The sequence below is a fragment of the Enoplosus armatus genome, chromosome 1, assembly GCF_043641665.1.
Source record: "Enoplosus armatus isolate fEnoArm2 chromosome 1, fEnoArm2.hap1, whole genome shotgun sequence".
Taxonomy (NCBI): Eukaryota; Metazoa; Chordata; class Actinopteri; order Centrarchiformes; family Enoplosidae; genus Enoplosus; species Enoplosus armatus.
In genome coordinates, this window is record NC_092180.1 from 28,374,054 (window position 1) to 28,392,803 (window position 18,750).

An 18,750-nucleotide genomic window follows, 5' to 3' on the forward strand; every position below is an offset into this window, starting at 1 on the left:
GTACTACGGAGCCCTCCAAGGGGGTCATGTGGTGGGGAAAGAAAAATATTAATGTGGCAGACCGTGCACACAGATTCAACTTTGTGATCTCAGCCCTGCTTAAACTATGAGAAGGGTAAAAAAAAAAATGCATATATGATCTGAATTGTGAAATTACCACAGGACTCAAGGACTCAATGACTCAAATGCACAACTCAAGAGACGCGAGTGGAACCAAAAAGCCACAGTCTGTGCTCGCCAAAAGCTTCGATACACAGGGAGAGCGGGCAGATACTGGGGAGAGTTTAAAACACAAGGAAAAGTAACCCCAGAGAGAAAATGCTGGTGGTAGGCAGTATGAAACTGTCAAATCGATTTATTTTGCAGTATGCCCGGCCAGGCTTGGCCGCTTTCCGCCACAGATTTCCACATCAATATCTTTTTCTCTACCACATGAGCCCTTGGGGGGGAGGGGCCCATATGATACAGCTTTCATTACCATATTTTGAAGAACTAGACTGACCCTTATTGCGTCATGAATTGTTGAAATATCACTGTGCTTAATGCTCGAGTGATCGGTAAAATGGACTCGTGGATTTCCAGGTCCAGAAGGTGCCAACTTGTTCATTTACCACCTGCCCCAGGAGTTTGGAGACCAGGACCTACTCCAGATGTTTATGCCCTTTGGAAACGTCATCTCTGCTAAAGTCTTCATTGACAAACAGACCAACCTCAGCAAGTGTTTTGGTGAGTTCACGCACACTTCTGTATACAAGTCTTCTGATGATCAATAAAATATCAGTCCCCCCCCCCCTCTCTTCAGGATCTGTGCTGTGTTGAAATTATTGTAACTGACTCATGTGAAGGAATCTTGAAGTCAGATCTAGCATGGACAGGCAACGTAACGGAATAAGAACAGGGGTTATGTGATCAAATTTTCTAGTCTTGGTTGATATCCTAGCAGCAGTCGTAAATTGCTAATCGTTGTGTTTAGGTGAGCCAGAGAAAAGCCTCGATGAGACCAATGCATGCGTGTTTCAGCATCGGCCATGGAAAGAACAGGACTGATCTTGGCAACATTTCCTAAGTGGAAAATATGCAGTCTTTGTGATGTCGTTGATGTTTTCCAAAAGAGACATTTGGATTGAACTGGACACCTGGATATTTCTAATACTAGGGCTTGGTGAAATTATGGAACCAGCTAAGTTCCGAGTGAGATCGCTGAACTTGTTTTATTTCACTTTTCTCGGCAGTTAAAAGGTTGGATGACTCCCAGTGTTTGATTTCTAATTGGCCTTCTTCCAGCTGATGGCACAGTGTGCACAGGAACGCGGGACCAAAGCTTAAAGTGTAAATCAAACACTCTCCAAGCATTTGTTGGGCTATTGTTGTCATGTTTCACTGTGATTGGCTCAGTCTGTGGGCGAAGACCTACCATTTGGCACTGGTTGTTTGCGCTTGCTTTATTAAAATGTGGCCCTTTATTGTATTATGTTTTAATTTGGACTACTACTCTTGCACTGGATGTACCAGTACAAAATGTGTACAATTATGCTGGCCAACAATGTCACAGCTATCATATACTGTAGATATCCGCCAAGCTTTTACACATCAATGGATGTTGTCATACGCGTTCTCGTTTCTTTTACTGCTTAAAATCGTTTTTTTAAAAGGTCGTAGTGGTGATGGACTTACAAACAGTCCTTACAAGCCACTGCCGCTGCCTGCCGCTCTGCACACCCTTGACAATTGCACCAGTCTGCTTTTCCCTTAGCCCTTAGAAGAAGTAGTAGTTATGGTAATGAGGACAATAGATAATAAATTACTGGTAGTGTTTTTGCTCAGAATCAAGTAGTTTGCTCCCGACGAGCATAAATGTAATGCTTAGTTAGAGTTAGAGGTTTGATCACATTATGAAAACTGCAAACGTTTACTCAGAAGTCTATCTGAAGCTAATACGAGGCTTCAGCAGTCTGTGTTAGCCATATCGGTTAGTCTTTGTTTTCCCCCGCAAAATGAATGCCTCATACTGTAATAATTCATGCTGTTGCCAGATTGCAAATTCCTTGAGGGATTATTATTATTATTATTATTATTGTTGTTTTTAGCCTCCTGTTGCCACTCTGTTTGTGTTTCTCCTTCAGGCTTTGTGAGCTATGACAACCCTGTGTCATCGCAGGCTGCCATCCAGTCAATGAATGGCTTCCAGATCGGCATGAAGAGGCTGAAGGTGCAGCTGAAGCGCTCCAAGAATGACAGCAAGCCCTACTGAAGGTGCTGAGGCACCGCGGACTTAGTTAGGCGGGGTGGTGTTATGGTAAGTGGGGAATGAATAACCAACTAAGACTGGTCCGCTCGGAAACTTGTCTGTGCATTGCAGGGTGACGTCTGCTGCGCTGCCTCTCCTGGCCATTATAACATGTCCCGGCAAAGAGATACACGAAGCTACATGCAAGCGTTTTCAGGCTAGACTGGATTCTTCCTGTGTTCCGTTGTGGTTCATGCACTTTGTTTTCCTTTTTTTTCAAACAAATAAGAGAAACGGGTGTATTTTCATTTAAGTTGACACGTTATCAGTTTGCTGTGGTACATAATACACATGAGTTGATTGTTAGGATGTGTCCGAACACATTTGACAGTCCACGTGCCAAATCCATCTGTTTTTTTTTTTTGTTGTTTCTTTTCAAATTTCCTGTTTGCCTCGCACCAGCCAGACCCAGCGTGAAGCTCCTGAAAGGAGGCGGTAGCTGGAAGAGACAGGTCCACATTTGGTTAGGAAACGGAAATCATTGCTAGGTCTTCTTTTACATTTTCATGAGCCAAAATGTGTGGCTTTCCCTACTTATGTATTAGGTATCTGTATTAAGGAGACAGTGTACGTGATACACACCTGCATTAGTTGTGAGGTTCGAGGTAAGGTAAGGCACGGAGGCTTAGATTATTCATACGGAGGAGCTCCACCAAAACATGCAGATGGCATTTAGATATATTTTTGTGTGTGTGTGTGTAGTGTGTAGTGTAGTGAAGGCATAGTCTAAATCATTGACTATTGTGACAGTTAAGCAGCCCGTTGATGCTGTGAACGTGTTCCTGTTCTCTGGTGTTTCAAGTCCGAGCTAAAGTCAGGTTTAACCTCCACCCCGTGACCCCTTTTTGTTGATGGAGGGAGCTGTTGTCTCCGTTAACTGTTAACTCCCCCGAGCTCGGTGGCCTGACAGGACTGCCACCTGTTTCTGAACACACACATACACGCGACACATTGGCGATTGCTTATGTCCGACTTGTTGTCCGGGTGTAGCAGCTGTTTTGCGTGGCCGCAGGTGAATGCCTACACTTTTGCGCATGGGTTGCTGGCTGGACTTGATTTTCTGTATGCAGTGTAGTCATTGGATTTATTGTATTTTTCTTTTATCCGGAGGTGAGTAAGACACATTTCGAACGCAGTTGACGGTGGATGTAAGCGTAGACTCTCCGGAGGACTGAACGCAGCATGTTTTGGTGGTGCTCTTCCTGTGCTTCTGTACTCTCTGAGCGCCAGGTCAGAGGTCAGGCCGATGTGGCCGTGAGGCCCAACTGTCCGCTGTAGCTAGCGATACTGTGAAATTTGCCAATAAAAACCAAACAACATAGGCCTGTTCCGCTCATCTTAATACCCAAGAGTCTGTCTAATGCGGATGTAGTGCTTTGTATGAACACATTTTATGGTTTTAGTTTGTTTCCACCTTGAATCCAGGTGTTTCTGAAAGAAGTTCATCCATGCCTCAGCGACTGTCCTGCTAGCTAGCGACTAGGCCAATCTATAGAGGGCTACACCACTTTGTCTCTCACCGAATATCTTCTGTGGTCGGCGAATTCATGTGTCAAGTGTCAAACTGCTCAAGACAAACCTGTTAGTTGCTCCGACTTGCAAGATATCATGTTTTTTTTGTTTTGTTTTTTTAATAGAACTAGGAAGCGAGACAATTGTTGAGATGTATATTTAAACCATTATGCCTTTTCTATTTTTATATAGGTTTTTGTACTTCTCCTGTGTGTTGGGGAACTATTTATTGCCTAAATTATTTATCTGAATTGAAATTATTTTGAAAGAAAAATGTCAAGTCCAACAACTCCTGGTGTGTGTCTTCTCTTTGCCTTTTGTTAAGCATTTTTTTCCCCCCGTTTGGTGACGTGTCAGTGTGGGTATAGACTGTGTGTGTGTGTAGGATCCATCGGTGATGCTATAGATTTTGTAGAACCCCCCCCCCCCTCTCTGTCATAAATGCCTTCATCTGAATAAATCACTCATTTTCCAAAGAACATAGGGAGCATAGTTTATTCTAAAAGTCCATTTCAGCATGTGCCTACCTTTCTATATGATTAAATTAGTCACCTTATGTATTGTCGGTGACTTTACGCCAGGGTTTATTTCTAGTTTTATTTTTAAAACTGATTCCAGGTCCAGGTCCAAAGATTGAGTCAGAGCAAAACAGTCTGGACAGTCAGAGTAAAACTACGTGGGATGTGAGCATGGCTTGGAGAATCTCTCGCTGCCACAGGGTCTGCCATGTCAAAAGGCCACCATATCTTGTGTAAAATTGTCCCATTTATCTAATGTCACGTTAGCGCTTGGACATTCTTGATGATCATGATTCTGTATGAGGGGACTCTCTGCCGCGTCGGGATTTACGATTCTGCGCGCGTTAAGTGTTGTTTGGGAGTGGTAAGCTCATCGCGGTCCCTTGTGAATCTTTTATCACACGAACTGGGCTACTGCAGGATGTGAATAATGGCGGCAGCAGCAGCAGCTTCCCGTTGGCACGTTATTGTTAAGTTAACGAGGGTCACCTGAATCGCTTTCGACCTTTGTCCCTATGTGGTTAGAGGATCTCGCCTTTAGAGGGGCCTCCTTCTTCGTAGGGCGTTTCTTTCGCTCACGTTTGTTTTTATTTGTTTTTTTAAAAATGTTTTACCATGGCACACTCACTGCCTCACAGCCCCAAGCCAATGGTTCCCACTGATGGCGTGAATCCTTAAAAACGGCTCGCAATACTTGTTACTAGGATCTGGCCATTGTTTGTTTGGCTTTGTGCGTGGCATTTGGTGACTATATAGAGAATATGACCAGACTAGTTTTTTTTTTTTATTGTGGCTAAAATTGAAGCTGCCTATAAAGTAGGATGCATATGAATTGTCAGATGGAAAATGATAAGAACATCAGTGGATGCCGCGTAGCCTCAGATGTATTTTTCGTTTTTGTTCCAGGCAGCTATTGGCTTCCATCGATTTTCTTTACGCCGCGAAAAATCAAATGGCAAACTACGGCAACCTGCGCAAACCGGCCCAATCCATCAGAGTAAACGTCAAGTCTGCACTCATCTTTGTCATAGTTTTTTTTTTTGCCGTGGAGTAAGGCAATGCAGACCTTTCCAATGCATCTGCAATGAAACCGCGTTACCAAGCAGCAATGATGTAACTGCGACGGGCCTGCTCAGTTTCAAGAGCCAAGAGAGATTATTCGTGAACGGAAACTAGTGTCTGCATCGAACGGTTGGAGCGTGACATCCGGAAAATGAAACACGGTGACATCGTGACTTGTGCATTGCGTCATTTGTAGCACGTTGGATAAAACATGCAAAACTAAAACTAAACTAAAACCCACCGACAAAAATCGACCATTTGAAGTAGCGTGTAGAAGTGTACTCAAATGCTTGTTAACCATTTGGTTATTGGTTGGGACCGGCCTCCCTGTGTGATGTGGACTGCAGCTGCCGTTCCAGAACTCCACCTGCACATCACCGACTCTGCGCTGGCGTTTTATTCCGGCTGACGTATGTGTGTGTTCGCCGCCGTTGTCGCCCACGTCAGTTAGTTCCCTGGTAGCACGCGACTCGTCCTCACTCTGTCCCACGACGCCGACTGTTTGAGTGTTTTAAGGCCGTAATCGACCCCGCACAGAAATGATCATTCTTGGTTTCTATTCTCTCTCTCCTGTCTTGTGTTCCATTGCTGTTTAACTTAGGTTTGTCTCCCTGTTGTGTTTTTTCCTATTTTTTTTGTTTTGTTTTTTTTTGTTTTTTCTAGATCTCTTCCTGTTTGCCCTAGCATGTTGATGTGGCGTCACAGTTCATCGTCCAGTCCTTGTCTTCTGCGCCTCTCTGACGCTTCCAATTTCACCTTTTGACATTGTGTTTGATGCTGATTGCCCAGGGGAGGTTTCGTTTTCTTGTTTCCCCACATGTCCTCAGTGCTGCCAACAGGGGCACTCGAAAGACCGCCACTGGACATGTTTGAAAGTTCCATTCGAGTTATCGCAAGAAAAATCTATTTTTCTAGAACTGGCTGACATAACCACTGGAAATTTTGCAAACATCAGTTTGACACGAGTCTGACCTTTTTTAACCTTGTTTTTATTTCCTGTGTGGTGGAGCGGTCCTCCCAGTGCCCCCCCCCCCACCCCCCCCACCCCACCCCCTCATCCTCTGGTTTTGTTGTGTTTATTTTTTTTGTGTGTGTCAGCAGCTAATCTGTCTCTAGGTGACGTGTGTGTGTGTGTGTGTGTGTGTGTGCGTGTGTGTGTGCGTGTGTGTGTGCGTGTGTGTGTGCGTGTGCGTGTGTGTGTGTGTGTCTGTCACCTAAGGCTAGAAAAATTGTTGGACATTTGTAAATGACTGCTAGGCTAGCTACGGGGTTCAAGTTCCCATTTGAGTGATGTAAGGAGGAGGTAACATTTACTGTCAGTGTAAAAAAAAAAAAGAAAAAAGAAAAAGAAAAATCGGTTTTTACTTTAAGCCTGTCAGCTCACCACAAGCACATGATGCTGCTCTGCTCTTTTGTGTGTGTGTGTGTGTGCGTGTGCGTGTGCGTGTGTGTGTGGAGAATCAGACACAAAGACTTTTGTCACAGTATATTTAGTATGCACGGTGTTTTTTTTTTTTCTTTTCTTTTTTTGTTTTTTTTTATATCTGCACTGAAATTCTTGGCAAAATGTGATCTAGTTTGTGTTAATAAGTTTAAAACGATGAATAAACTGGTGCCAAATGTTTTGCACAATCAGTATTTTCCCCACCTTTTTTTTTTTTATTGGACATGCTTTTACTGGTCCCACTAGTTGTAGAAGCAGGGGTCGGTTGGCGTGGCGGGTGGCGTCACGCACAGCGGGTTTTACTGAAGACCTGACTCAGACTTGACGTGAGATGATGGTAGAAACATGAAATTAGACCAGTATCATATAACACAAGGGGCCTACTCAGAAGCAGTGGCGTGTATAATGTTTATACTGTGTTTTTGTGCATTTATTGAATACATTTCAGAGAGACCCTGCAGCCTGTCCGTTTCCCTGACCGGCGGACCCACGTTGTGACTCGTGCCGAGTGTAATTTACCAGTCACCCACGATCTCATCCTGTTTGAATGTTTGGTAGGACTTTATTTTACAGGTCCCATAGTTTCCCACAGTTTCGGAAACTGAAATGTTACTGTGAACTCACACCAGGGTTCTTTTGAAAGAACTGTGTAACTTGAAGACAAGTTCAGTTGGTTCAGTTTGAATCAATGAACTCCTGTTAATTGCTTGTGGAACCCACAGAGCATGTTAGTCAGGGCATAGCAGGTCAACTGAGCATGCAAATATGTGACATTTGTCTACAGGCAACAATACAAATCAACATATACGGAGAATAAAATACCTAATTATAAATCGTGACCTTGGAGTTGTTATTAAGGTTCTATCTGACTTTTTTTTAAAATTCAAATGAAACTTCTTTGACAAGTTGTTAACATTTTGTGCAGACTTTAGTGCATTTATGTCCCTAAAATGAATCTTGGTTTGACCTGCAAAGCACCAATCAGTGCCCCAAAATGTACACAGAAGGATCAATCAGGTTCTGCCTTCTTTACCGCGTCACCTCACTGCTTTGTGACTTGAGGTTTTAAAAAAAATGAAAATAAAAAAATAACTCTACCATCCTCCCCACTGGGTTTGCTGATGTTTATGACTTGTGTTTTGCAGCGGACACGTAATGACATCGATGACACGACACACTTTTATCAGTGCCTCAGTTGGAAGAACATATTCTCCTACAAACCTTTTTTTTTTTTTTTTACCCCTCACAGAACAAGTTCTCAAATGTGAAGCGTTTTTTTTCCACAAGCAGCCATACAAGAACTTCACAAGAAATACAATTCCATAAGAAATTGGTAAAAGTACGTTAAATCAGGAAAAACGATCATTACAAATGAATAAAAGAAACAAGACCTTTGATGCAGCTTCCAATACTTGCCAGTTTTCAACAGTGCCGGGCACACATTTTAGTTGACACCAAAAAAAGAGAGAAAAGGTTTGGTACCCACCCTCAATTTTAGGCAGTTTACTGCAAATTGTGTATATATTTTATATATGTACAGGTTCCCTCAAGCGCGCCACCAGTCCGTTTTCATTAAATGTGGAGACACTGAGACGTCCTCGACTTAGCTCCTCCATCATGTCTGTCAAACTGCATGACGTGACACAGTGTTGACGCGGCGTCGGGATTTTCATTGGTTGACTGCATAACTTAAGTGTTTGCCTGCTGCCCGAGGGGTCACAAAGGAGAGACACAAAGGTAAGTATTACAAATGAGAGGGTGAATGCTTGTGTTTCGACAAAGACATGTTTTGCTAGTATTCCTCTGACCTCCAGTCAGAGGAAAAAAAGAAAGAAAACCCCCCATTATCTCCACAAATGTTAACTGAACAAAAAAAAAAATTATTCATCAAAATACTATTCCAGACTTGTACTTCATCCTCAGACATATGAAATATGAATAAATAAATAAAAACCACTACTGACCCACAACTTTAACCGCACTGTAGATTACTGACATATTTTTTTTAAATAAAGCACAAATCATCTGTCCAAATACTCCCCCTGACCTGCACCTTGTCCTCACACTGACAGTTCACCTGTAGCTGAGCAGGTCCTCCACATCATGTCACATGTCACAGGGTGTAAGAAAATGCATCATAATGTGATGCTGCATGCGAATATTTGGATGCCAAACAGGGTCCAACCGATGCATCGGCCAGATTGATGTTATCATCACAGATGTACCTGTGTCGGTGTGTGTGTATATATATATATATATATATATATCGGTATCAGTGTGTTTTTCAGGAGAGAGATATCAAAGATGCGTTTGAGGTCATTTAGAAACTCCATCACACAGTTTGTCTGCCATAGACACTTTGTATGTGTTTTGATCACAATTCTTTCATAACCACATTTAAGGGGTCCTTAGCAGGAATGTGTGGTGATGTTATGTGATTAAGTTACACTACTATTGGCAAATCAAATGAATCTGAGGGCATATCAGTGGGGCTCAATGGAGGCTTGTGATTGCTATAGCCACCCTCTTGCACACTGACACTGGAAGTGTTTAAAGGTAAAGAAAAAAACTCTGCTCAAGTAAAAATCAAGTTGCAAGATGGCCGGCTGAGCAGAAGCTCCTTTTCCCGCAGTCTCCCGTTATCAAACCTCAGATCTATGAACATAAATGATCTCCAGAATTCCACAATGTGAGATCCGACTTGGTTAAAAGACCATAGAAGCACGCCAGTGAGACAGTAAAAGGCCAAGCCTGTGTAACGGACATGGACAAAAACAAAGACATGCAATTAACTTGTCTTGTGATAAATGGGGAATACTGCACAGTCTGAATGTATATAGTTAGTGCTTCAGTTTTAAAATATACACATCCTCCCACTCAGTGCAACATTGGTCTTGGAACAAATCCTAAACAAAATTGCACCAGTTAATTACTAAGATTTTGAATGTTTAGGTGATTAAGAACCAAGAATTGAGGAATTTGATGCCGTCATAGAAAAGACTGCATCTAACGAATCGCCTACAGCTAATTTATATTATATTACAGTGTGTGACACAGGATGGGAGCTAGAGTGGCCGGCTGACATAACAATGGATTTACTGGCACATATCTCAATTGTTCATCTGCATAAAAACATTCCCAGGGCACTGATTCATTTGTTAATTCTCAGTAACCTAGTTTACAGCACCTGAACATGGAAGAAATTTTTTTGACAAAAAAAGGAATAATACACTTTTAGGAAATTCTTTCAGAAAAGTTTTGTACCCAGGCCAAATAAGAAGAAATCTTAATTTAATGGACATAAAAAGAGATCACTGCAAGGAGAACAAAATATGTATCATTCCCCATACTGCCTAAATGCAAAGAAAAAGACTTTGAAATCCTAAATGAGATATATCCATCTAAGGAATGTATTAGACACAGATTTATGACTGCCATTTCTGCAAATCTAATATTGAAGCACTTGTCCTACAGCTGTGTATTCATCGAGAACATGTGGTCAGATGTTTTAGAACTGGCTTCGTTCTAAAGAAATATGGAACACTTCACGTTTACAAATATTACAACATGGTGTTACTGTGAAGGGGGGGGGGGGGGGTCGTTAATAACAGAATTTTTGGAGAAGATGAACAATCCCCAAACTCTACAATATGATGCTTTAGTGTCTAAATACAAGCGGAAATGATCCCTTATTACATTTTTATTTATTTATTTATTATTTAAATGTGGTCTTCATGAATGTGATTATTCATGTTAAGGGTATAAATAAAGATTTCTCAAAAAAAACAAAACACTTCCGGGTAAGCTCTAATGCGAGGACAGGTCGAAGGTTCTCATTTAATTTGCTAAAAACGTCGGTGACACAGGAAGACTCCAGAGTCCGATTCCCCAGACACGGAAAGGGACAACATGGCGACCACCATCAGCACTCAGCGGGGACAGGTACACCGTGGGCTCCGAGTTTATGTTGTTGTTTGCCGTGAGGAGCACTGGCTGACAGCTAGGCGGAACTAGCTGGACTGTAGTTTATCAACATCTCTGGCTGTTAACTCACTTCGTCGTTAAAACGGCAACACGCCGTTTGCAACGCTGACACTACTGCCCGCCGCCAGCGAGGAAACACCCTGTCGTGGTATATAACGAGTAAATGTTAGCTTCTAATAGCTAACGGTCTCCGGGTTTAACGCCAATGAACCGCTACCTGCAGTAGCTCATGCCCGGTGTTTCGGTTTAAGGAGTGACCCTGTTAACTGGCGACTGCGTCGGTTGTTGTCGTAGTTACGACAGCTGTTGGAAAGAGCAAGAGAACGTTAGCTGTCATCGCAAATGCCTCTTTGTTTAGTTTTTTTCTCCATCAAAAAACACACGTAGTCTTGTTTGAGGAAACGTGTCACGTACTAACACTCAGTCGCATTTTGAACGTTGCTTGTTGTTGCGGACTTTGTTGAAAACCGGAAGAGAACAAGTCGCCTTCGGCAGCTGGCGTAACTACGATAACAACAGACGCATTCGACTGAGAGTCACCAGTCAACAGGGTCACTCGTTAAACCGAAACACCGGGATTAAGTCGCCAAGTAAATACACGGGTCTGATGCAGAATGTCGACTGTAAAGTCAACAACAATGGCGAATAAGATAGTAATAAAAGTTAGCAAGCTAGTAATAAAAGTTAGCGAACTAGTGGATTTCAGGAGTAGATTGGGGGTAACTTGAAGTAGCCGAAAAACTGCTCTCAAGTAAAAGTGCTTACTTTGTGTAAAACAGCAGGCCTACTTAAATAGAAGTTCAAGTCATCAAAACAATGACTTGAGTAGTTTAAGACAAGCAAGTGAACTCATCATAACCCTAACCCTGATCAGATAATCTGCTACATGTACACCATGACAATATTCCCGGTTTTAAATGCACCAATAAGTAAAGATGTTCTGATAATTAGAATATTTATTATAATGTGGATTTGGCAAATAACTCAGCAAATTGTTATACATGGACCATGTCTGTCGTGTGCTGGTGTTTGTTTACACTGCTAGCACAGGAGCTTTGGACTGCCAGGAGGAGGGGGAGGAGGTTTAATAAAGCTTTATTTAAGCTCTACAGCCAGTAGACCGCCAGCTGCACGACTAACTGAACTAACTGGCTAACAGCGGCTACAGTTAGCGGTTACTGTGGCAACGAGTAAAGCTCTCTGTCCACCAGGAAGAGTTGAGGCAGAGCAGCCGGAGGACATCAGAGGGAGAAATATTTTCTCTATAAAACACAACCCAGTTTCACCAGAATCAGTGAATAAAGTTCTTTTTTTTCTTTTTTCAGTAATTAGTGAGGCACAGCCCCCCAGAAACACTCCTGATAAAATTGTAAATTCATCAAATTCTGGTTAAAAACAACAAGGTATTTGGTGTTTTGCAAACAGAAACTGTGTACGTGTTTATTTGCACAAAGCGGGGGACGTGAGATCCGATCACAATTGGTCACTGGAGACGCACGTTAATACCGGGCGGGAACAGGGCCTCTGTTGTAGGTGCTGATCAGAGTTCAGATTAAGATGCTGGCCTTTTTATGAGAGGATTTTCCTGTACACTATGATCTTTATGCTCCTGTCAGCCTTCACATGAACACTAATATTGATGTTCTACAAACACACGACACACGCACTCTCCCTTCTTGTGCAGTACTTCGCAGTGTATCCATTCTGGCCCAACGTCGCATTCAGTATCAAAGAGTTTTACATGAATGAGTCTGCGTGGACAGACTTACAGCACAAGGGAAGTGATTCTATGAAAATCTGTCGTTCTTAAATCTTAAGTCTCCTGTTCCGGGCATGTTTACCGTATTGTGCAAACCTATTGTATACACACACACCACATGTTGTGGATCACGTGCACGTGACTTGCACAAGAAGGCCATAACATTAGGATGAGTGATTTTTAGACGATCACAAGATTCGAATGATGACTGTTGTTTTTGACAGCCTGTGTTTCCGGCCAGGAGGTTCCTCGTGTTTGTTGTCATTTTATGGTTGCTTTTTAGTTTTCTTAAAAATGATACTCACCCAAAGACATGAACACACACACAGACACACACACACACACACACACACAGAATAATAGATACCACAGGCTCAAAACAAGCAAAATCCCGAAAGTTAAGCCTTTTCCGTTCAACTTAGAAGTCATACGTTGCCCTTTTTGGGATAAAAATAAGTCGGAAACCTAAAAACCGCACTCCAGTGTTTCCAATTATGTGTTTCCAATTCCATATTTCCAATATTGAAGTTGTAGCATTGAACACATTTCTAGATAAAATCCAAACTGACTCTACTATTATCAGTTATGCTGCGATATAGTCCAGTATTTTAAACTTTGAACCCTAATTTCATCCCAACAAATATGTGCATTTATCAAGTTCTTTCGCTGTCCGTCGGTCTCAGGCGTGTGCTTTCTCTTCGCATCGTCACTCTGAATCCCTGTGTTTTATGTACGTGTGCATTCAGGTGTATATTGGGGAGCTTTCCCAGGACTTCCTGCGGATCACTCCCACCCAGCAGCAGCAGCAGGTCCAGCTGGACGCCCAGGCAGCCAGGCAGCTGCAGTATGGAGGCTCGATAGGCACCGTAGGGCGACTCAGCATTACTGTGGTCCAGGTAAACACACAGGCTGCCCCTCTCTCCATCTCCACACTAATTTATCCCATATGCCTGTTTTTATTGTGTTCATGTAAATGTAAATGTCATTCACAACAAGAATAGCTCAACAATGTGTGTCCTCCCCATTGCGCATTTGAAATGATCAAACTGTACACCACCGTCCGCTGAGTACATCTGAATGCGCGGGCCAGCTGGACTGTGACTGCATCGCCTAACCGAAGCCGTTCTGTTTGCCTTGCTGTCCAGGCCAAGCTGGCTAAAAACTACGGCATGACCCGGATGGATCCGTACTGTAGGATCCGACTGGGCTATGCGGTCTACGAGACACCAACCGCTCACAACGGAGCGAAGAACCCACGCTGGAACAAGGTGATCCAGTGCACGGTGCCTCCCGGGGTGGACTCCTTCTACCTGGAGATCTTTGATGAGGTAAGCGGGTGGAGGAGGTTGTAGGGGCCGCAGGGTTGTGGATCATCTCGACTGCTAAATATGTACAGCACTGCATTTTCAACCATCAGTGCAGTTCATGCAGTCGTTTGACGTGCCCCCCCTCGGCCCTAGTGGCATATCTAACACAAATCTAAAAAAGGAGGGATGCTGTCAAATCCAAAAAAAGTGAGAAAATGTTTTCTGTTAAATATGTGCAAAATTAGAGGCACTTCATGGCATTAAGAACCCGAAACAAGCTTGGACCGGCAGCTACCTTGGATTGCTCTGTGTATTCAAGATTTGCTGCTTTTCCCCAGGCAGTATTGAGGCACATCTCCCAGCTGACCGACTCATATGGCGATATTACACCTCCTGTTTACATCAGCCATGATGGGAACCCTCTTTCCTAGTATACCTAGTAGAAATCCCAAGTTTTAGATACTTTTTGTTTTTTGATTTTACCATCTTGTTACACCCTTACTATTATTATTTGGGCACTGCATATATGGGCAAATACACAACATCAAGGCGCTACAGAGCTGTTACTCAGGTTTCTGAGGACACAGCAGTCAGGTTTAAGAGACGGGTTCTGTTCCAGACAACAAAAGGTTTTAAAATGGTTTTCAACTCGAGCAGCAGCCCCATGGAAAAAAAAAACAAACCCTGTTTTGTTCCTTCCTTTTTGCACGTGTGTGTGTGTGTGTGTTTAGTGATCTGTTAAGCACGTAATTGGTTCTCTGTTTCTTATTTGCTGTCCAGAGAGCGTTCTCCATGGACGACAGGATAGCGTGGACTCACGTCACCATCCCCGAAGGCCTGAGGGAGGGCAGTGTGGTGGATGAGTGGTTCAGCCTCAGCGGCAGGCAGGGCGACGACAAGGAGGGCATGATCAACCTGGTGATGTCTTTTGCTGTGAGTACACTTGCAGACAACCCCGTCGGACCGACTGAAAAGTGTTCGTCCTGCTCCTCTTGACTTCTGTTCAACAGCCACCATCACCTCGGTCGGGAATGTCTACTTGTCATTGCTGACTTTAGCACTAGATAAGTTTCGGTTTCGGTCACCATTTATAAGGAGGTCATGTGACCCGACAATACCACATCCACCGCAGACATCAGATTTAAAAAGACCATTTTTTGATTCGGCGTATCTACGCCGTTAACCAGCCCCCAGCCAGCTTACTTTGTGCTGCAGCTGTAAGCGGCTGTGGTTCAGGAGGTAGAGCAGCTGGCCCACTTCGTCGAAGGGTTGGTATCCTTGAGCAAGACAAAGTGGCCCCCAAATTGCCTCTGATTGGCAGAGCAGCACCTTGCATGGCAGCTGCGTCACCATTAGTGTGTGTTAGACCCAGCCAATTTTGGCCGAGAGCGCCCTAATAAGCAGTATGGGTGAGAGTATTTGTGGCACATGTTATTGAAAATACTCTGTCGGCTCCAAAAAACTACAAGTCGACTCTTTGAGCGGCATGACGCTTCGCTGAGTTTAAAAACTCCTATCATCTCTGTAGTGGAACACACACGCAGTGGTTTGTATAGTGACTGCTGGTGGACCTGAACAGGTCTAATTTGGACCCAGCCTGACTCTTAACATTAGGATGGTCCCACGTCTGAGAGCCGAGTGGACCCCGGTTAAGACCTCTACACTCGAGTCACCTTTTTAAAAGTGTATTCTGACATTGTGTTAGTAAGTTAATGAGTCTGGGATATTCACTCAATAATATTGTTTTGAATAATATTTTGGGACTATTTTTCCACACTGCGTGCCGGGGCCTTCAGCTTTTATTGTTCATGCCTGTTTGCTTTGCTGCCCTCTGCTCTGACGGTGTGGGTGTTCCCTCCGAAGACCTCGGTGGTCGTAGAGTGCGGGGGCTGTGGGGATGTGAAATCATTAGGAGTTGGATGTCATATGGTTCAATCCCATTTCAGTAGCAGCAGCAGCCACCAGCTGCAAAGCTCTCAATCTTGTCTCTGTGTCCTTTTTGCCAGTCCTTACCGGCAGGGATGATGACTCAACCTGTTGTCCTAATGCCCTCTGTGTATCAGCAAGGAGTAGGATACGTGCCCATTGCAGGTCAGACACACACACACACACACACACACACACACACACACACACACACACACACACACACACACACACACACATGCACACACACACTCCTAACCTTGTATCTGCTACGTTAAGGCCGGCTCTTACGTCAGCACCGTGTGCCCTGTGTGTTGCTAGGAGTGCCTGCAGTCTACAACCAGGGCATGGTGCCCATGGCAATGCCAGCAGCCATGCCAGCTGTTGGGGGCCAGGGTCCAGTGTGCAGCGAGGAGGACCTGAAGGCTCTGCAGGACATGTTCCCCAACCTGGATAAGGATGTGGTTCGCACCGTGCTGGAAGCACAGCAGGGCAACAAGGACGCGGCCATCAACTCTCTGCTGCAGATGGCTGAGGAGCTCTAACTGCAGAGCACAATCTCGCAGTGGACATGCCAACACACGAACACACACACACACACACACACACATATGCATGCAGACAGACGTATATAAAAACAGTCTTTACTCATGGAGAGATTGCCCGCCCTTTGCACATACATACACAGACACACACACATACAGAGTCCTCACACAGTGTGGTTGATAGCTCACTCACATACTGCAGCTATACCTGAGCTCCCAACAGCTCAGCTGGTAGCCACAGAGATCTGCCCCCCCCCCTCCTTTTTATTGACTCCTGGTTGGCCTAACAGTACATGAAGCCTGGGCTGGCTCTGCTAACACGCCGCTGTCCGTCACCACTGACACCTGATCCTCGACGCATTGCAGCAGCTGCGCTCACCTTTGGCTTTAAGAAGCCACTGGTAGTCGATAACAATGGCAGATTGTATTTGGGAAATTCTTTTAAGTCACGACAGGATCAGAATCAGGTTTGTATCACAGTAGAAACCGTATTGAATCGGCAGTAGTGAGACTTGTAAATCTTACTAGCCCAAATCATTCACAGTATCCATGGTAACCCAGTCTGTAACCCCCCCTTCCCCCATCCCAGGGTTTGATTTGCACTGTTTGAGCTGTAGTGACTCATGTTCGCTTCATCTTCTGTTTATGTCGATGTTGTTAATAGTGTGTAATAGAGAACCTGTCTGTAGTAACCTGCAGTGAGCTGCCTTCTGTTTCATCTGAAACTGCGAAACGTTTAGCGCACTCAAAATCTGATAAATTATTATGGATGTTTTAAATGATATCGAATTTTATATATGGTGAGAATCGAGAACGAAGAAACGACCCGAGGGACTGAGGTTGAGAAGAAATGTCCCCGCTGAGCACCACATCGCTCCACCCGGAGTCCTCCTTCACGCTGGTAACAAGTTTGTGGAGTTTTGATAAAGTTTTGATACAGGTGCGGCGAGCTTTGATGAGAATGAAGAAGCCACTTTCCTGATTGTTTCGAAGCTCGGCAGGATGTCGGCTGTGGAGCTCTTTTGAGACGGCCGACACCTGAACACGGCACGCGCAAATGGGGAGTCGTGACTAAGGAGGGAATCAGGGACGACCTGATAATTGATGAATCGCTTCTGAGTAGTTCCTGAATAACTCTGGATTGAGGACTATATAGTAGATAATGATGAATTACTAGAGAACAGACTGGGAGACACTATATTAATGAATCATTAGGTAATGATTAGTTCATCAGGTATCTGTGAATCGGACTAATGAACACTCTCTTCGTAAGTCGTTCCTGATTAGCTCTGAACTAGCAGCCACTCATTCTTTTAACTATTAAACTATTAAAATCCAATCACAACTAAAATAAAGGAAAGGACAGATAATCGTGATGTAACAAGGGACTACGCTGTAGCTAGTCAGCATGATGTACCATTTTACTTGAGAGTAACTAATTATTAAGTAATATAGTAGCCCCCTGTCCTCTAGTAGCTCATCATTATCTACTATATAGTCCTCAAATCAGAGTTATTCATTTGTCAGGTCCTTCATGATTCTTTCCTCTCTCGCTCCTTTTCTGTGGGCCGTATTGGAAAGTGTTAACAAAACTTTGGGGGGGGGGGGGGGGAAGGAGCTCCTTCATTCATGTTACATAGTTGGATGTAATGGACAGTAGCTTCTTACCCCGCAAGCCGAGCTTTATCTGTTTAGCCACAATATTTGTACGCGTTGTAGTTCCTAAAGCTTTCCACGGACACCTGTAAGTTACGAGATTGTTAATGTGCTATCTGCCAAAGGTTTTCGTGTAAGAGATGTCGTCTTATGGTTGTGACTTTTCATTTGTGATTCCAAAACGATTGCTGTCGAGATCCTTAAAATGTCACAGTCGTTTTAATTCTGTGTCATGTGATTCTGTTATTTGTTCAGTTCACTGCCGCACGGCATCCGGGATTCCAGACAGCTTGGTCTTCGGTTTGCAGCTTTTAAAAAGGTTCATTTATTAAAATCCCTGACGTGAACGTCAAGCCAGAAAACAAGATCAGTAGTAGGAGTGTGGGTGTTTAGTTCTTTACACGAGAGGCTGAAATTGTTTTAGGAGCAGTGTGAATCCCAGCTGGTGTGAGGTAGTTCTAGCTGTGGGAAAGGAAAGCCTTTCTGTGAGGTTTTGGACTGAGGTGATGTGACTGATTAGACACCACGACCTCGCCTCACCTCACCTGTGTCCAATGTTAGCAAGAGCTAAAGTTGTGCCCTCCGAAATGTCAAACTGTCATCAAAATGTTGACCTTTTGACCATTTGCTTAGAATGTGCAGGTGTAAATATTCAAAGAGTGAAATGTGTTTTTTTGTTTGTGTTTTTTTTGGTCATTCCCATTCCCACGGGATCAATAAGAATGTCGATGCAAGTGTTCGTAATGCAGA

General features: G+C 43.7%; 2 protein-coding genes across 4 annotated transcripts in view; both read left to right on the forward strand.

The window, feature by feature from the left end:
- celf1 (cugbp, Elav-like family member 1) overlaps positions 1-7,928 on the forward strand; it is a 20,809-nt gene extending 12,881 nt beyond the window's left edge. Inside the window, exons 12-14 of the mRNA XM_070910716.1 lie at positions 583-726; positions 2,124-2,296; positions 6,043-7,928. Coding sequence (XP_070766817.1) covers positions 583-726; positions 2,124-2,251 — 272 coding nt within the window. The 3' untranslated portion in view covers positions 2,252-2,296; positions 6,043-7,928. The remainder of the gene's footprint in view (positions 1-582; positions 727-2,123; positions 2,297-6,042) is intronic.
- A 2,700-nt stretch (positions 7,929-10,628) lies between these two features.
- Positions 10,629-17,036, forward strand: tollip (toll interacting protein). Of its 3 annotated transcripts, XM_070909315.1 has the most exons (6): positions 10,629-10,765; positions 13,313-13,462; positions 13,712-13,894; positions 14,654-14,806; positions 15,880-15,964; positions 16,121-17,036. In XM_070909315.1, exons 1-6 carry the CDS (start codon positions 10,733-10,735, stop codon positions 16,342-16,344), a joined length of 828 nt encoding a protein of 275 aa, XP_070765416.1. In that variant the 5' UTR covers positions 10,629-10,732; the 3' UTR covers positions 16,345-17,036. The 3 variants fall into 3 exon arrangements, with proteins under 3 accessions (XP_070765416.1, XP_070765431.1, XP_070765424.1); XM_070909330.1 differs by lacking the exon at positions 13,712-13,894; XM_070909323.1 differs by lacking the exon at positions 13,313-13,462 and having other exon boundaries at positions 10,733-10,765.
- Positions 17,037-18,750: the final 1,714 nt, after the last annotated feature.

Coding starts and splice junctions, on each gene's coding strand:
- tollip (XM_070909315.1), top strand. CDS start 10,733: ATGGCGACCACCATCAGCACTCAGCGGGGACAG. Junction 13,463..13,711: donor TCAGCATTACTGTGGTCCAG/GTAAACACACAG, acceptor CTTGCTGTCCAG/GCCAAGCTGGCTAAAAACTA. Junction 14,807..15,879: donor ACCTGGTGATGTCTTTTGCT/GTGAGTACACTT, acceptor CCTTTTTGCCAG/TCCTTACCGGCAGGGATGAT.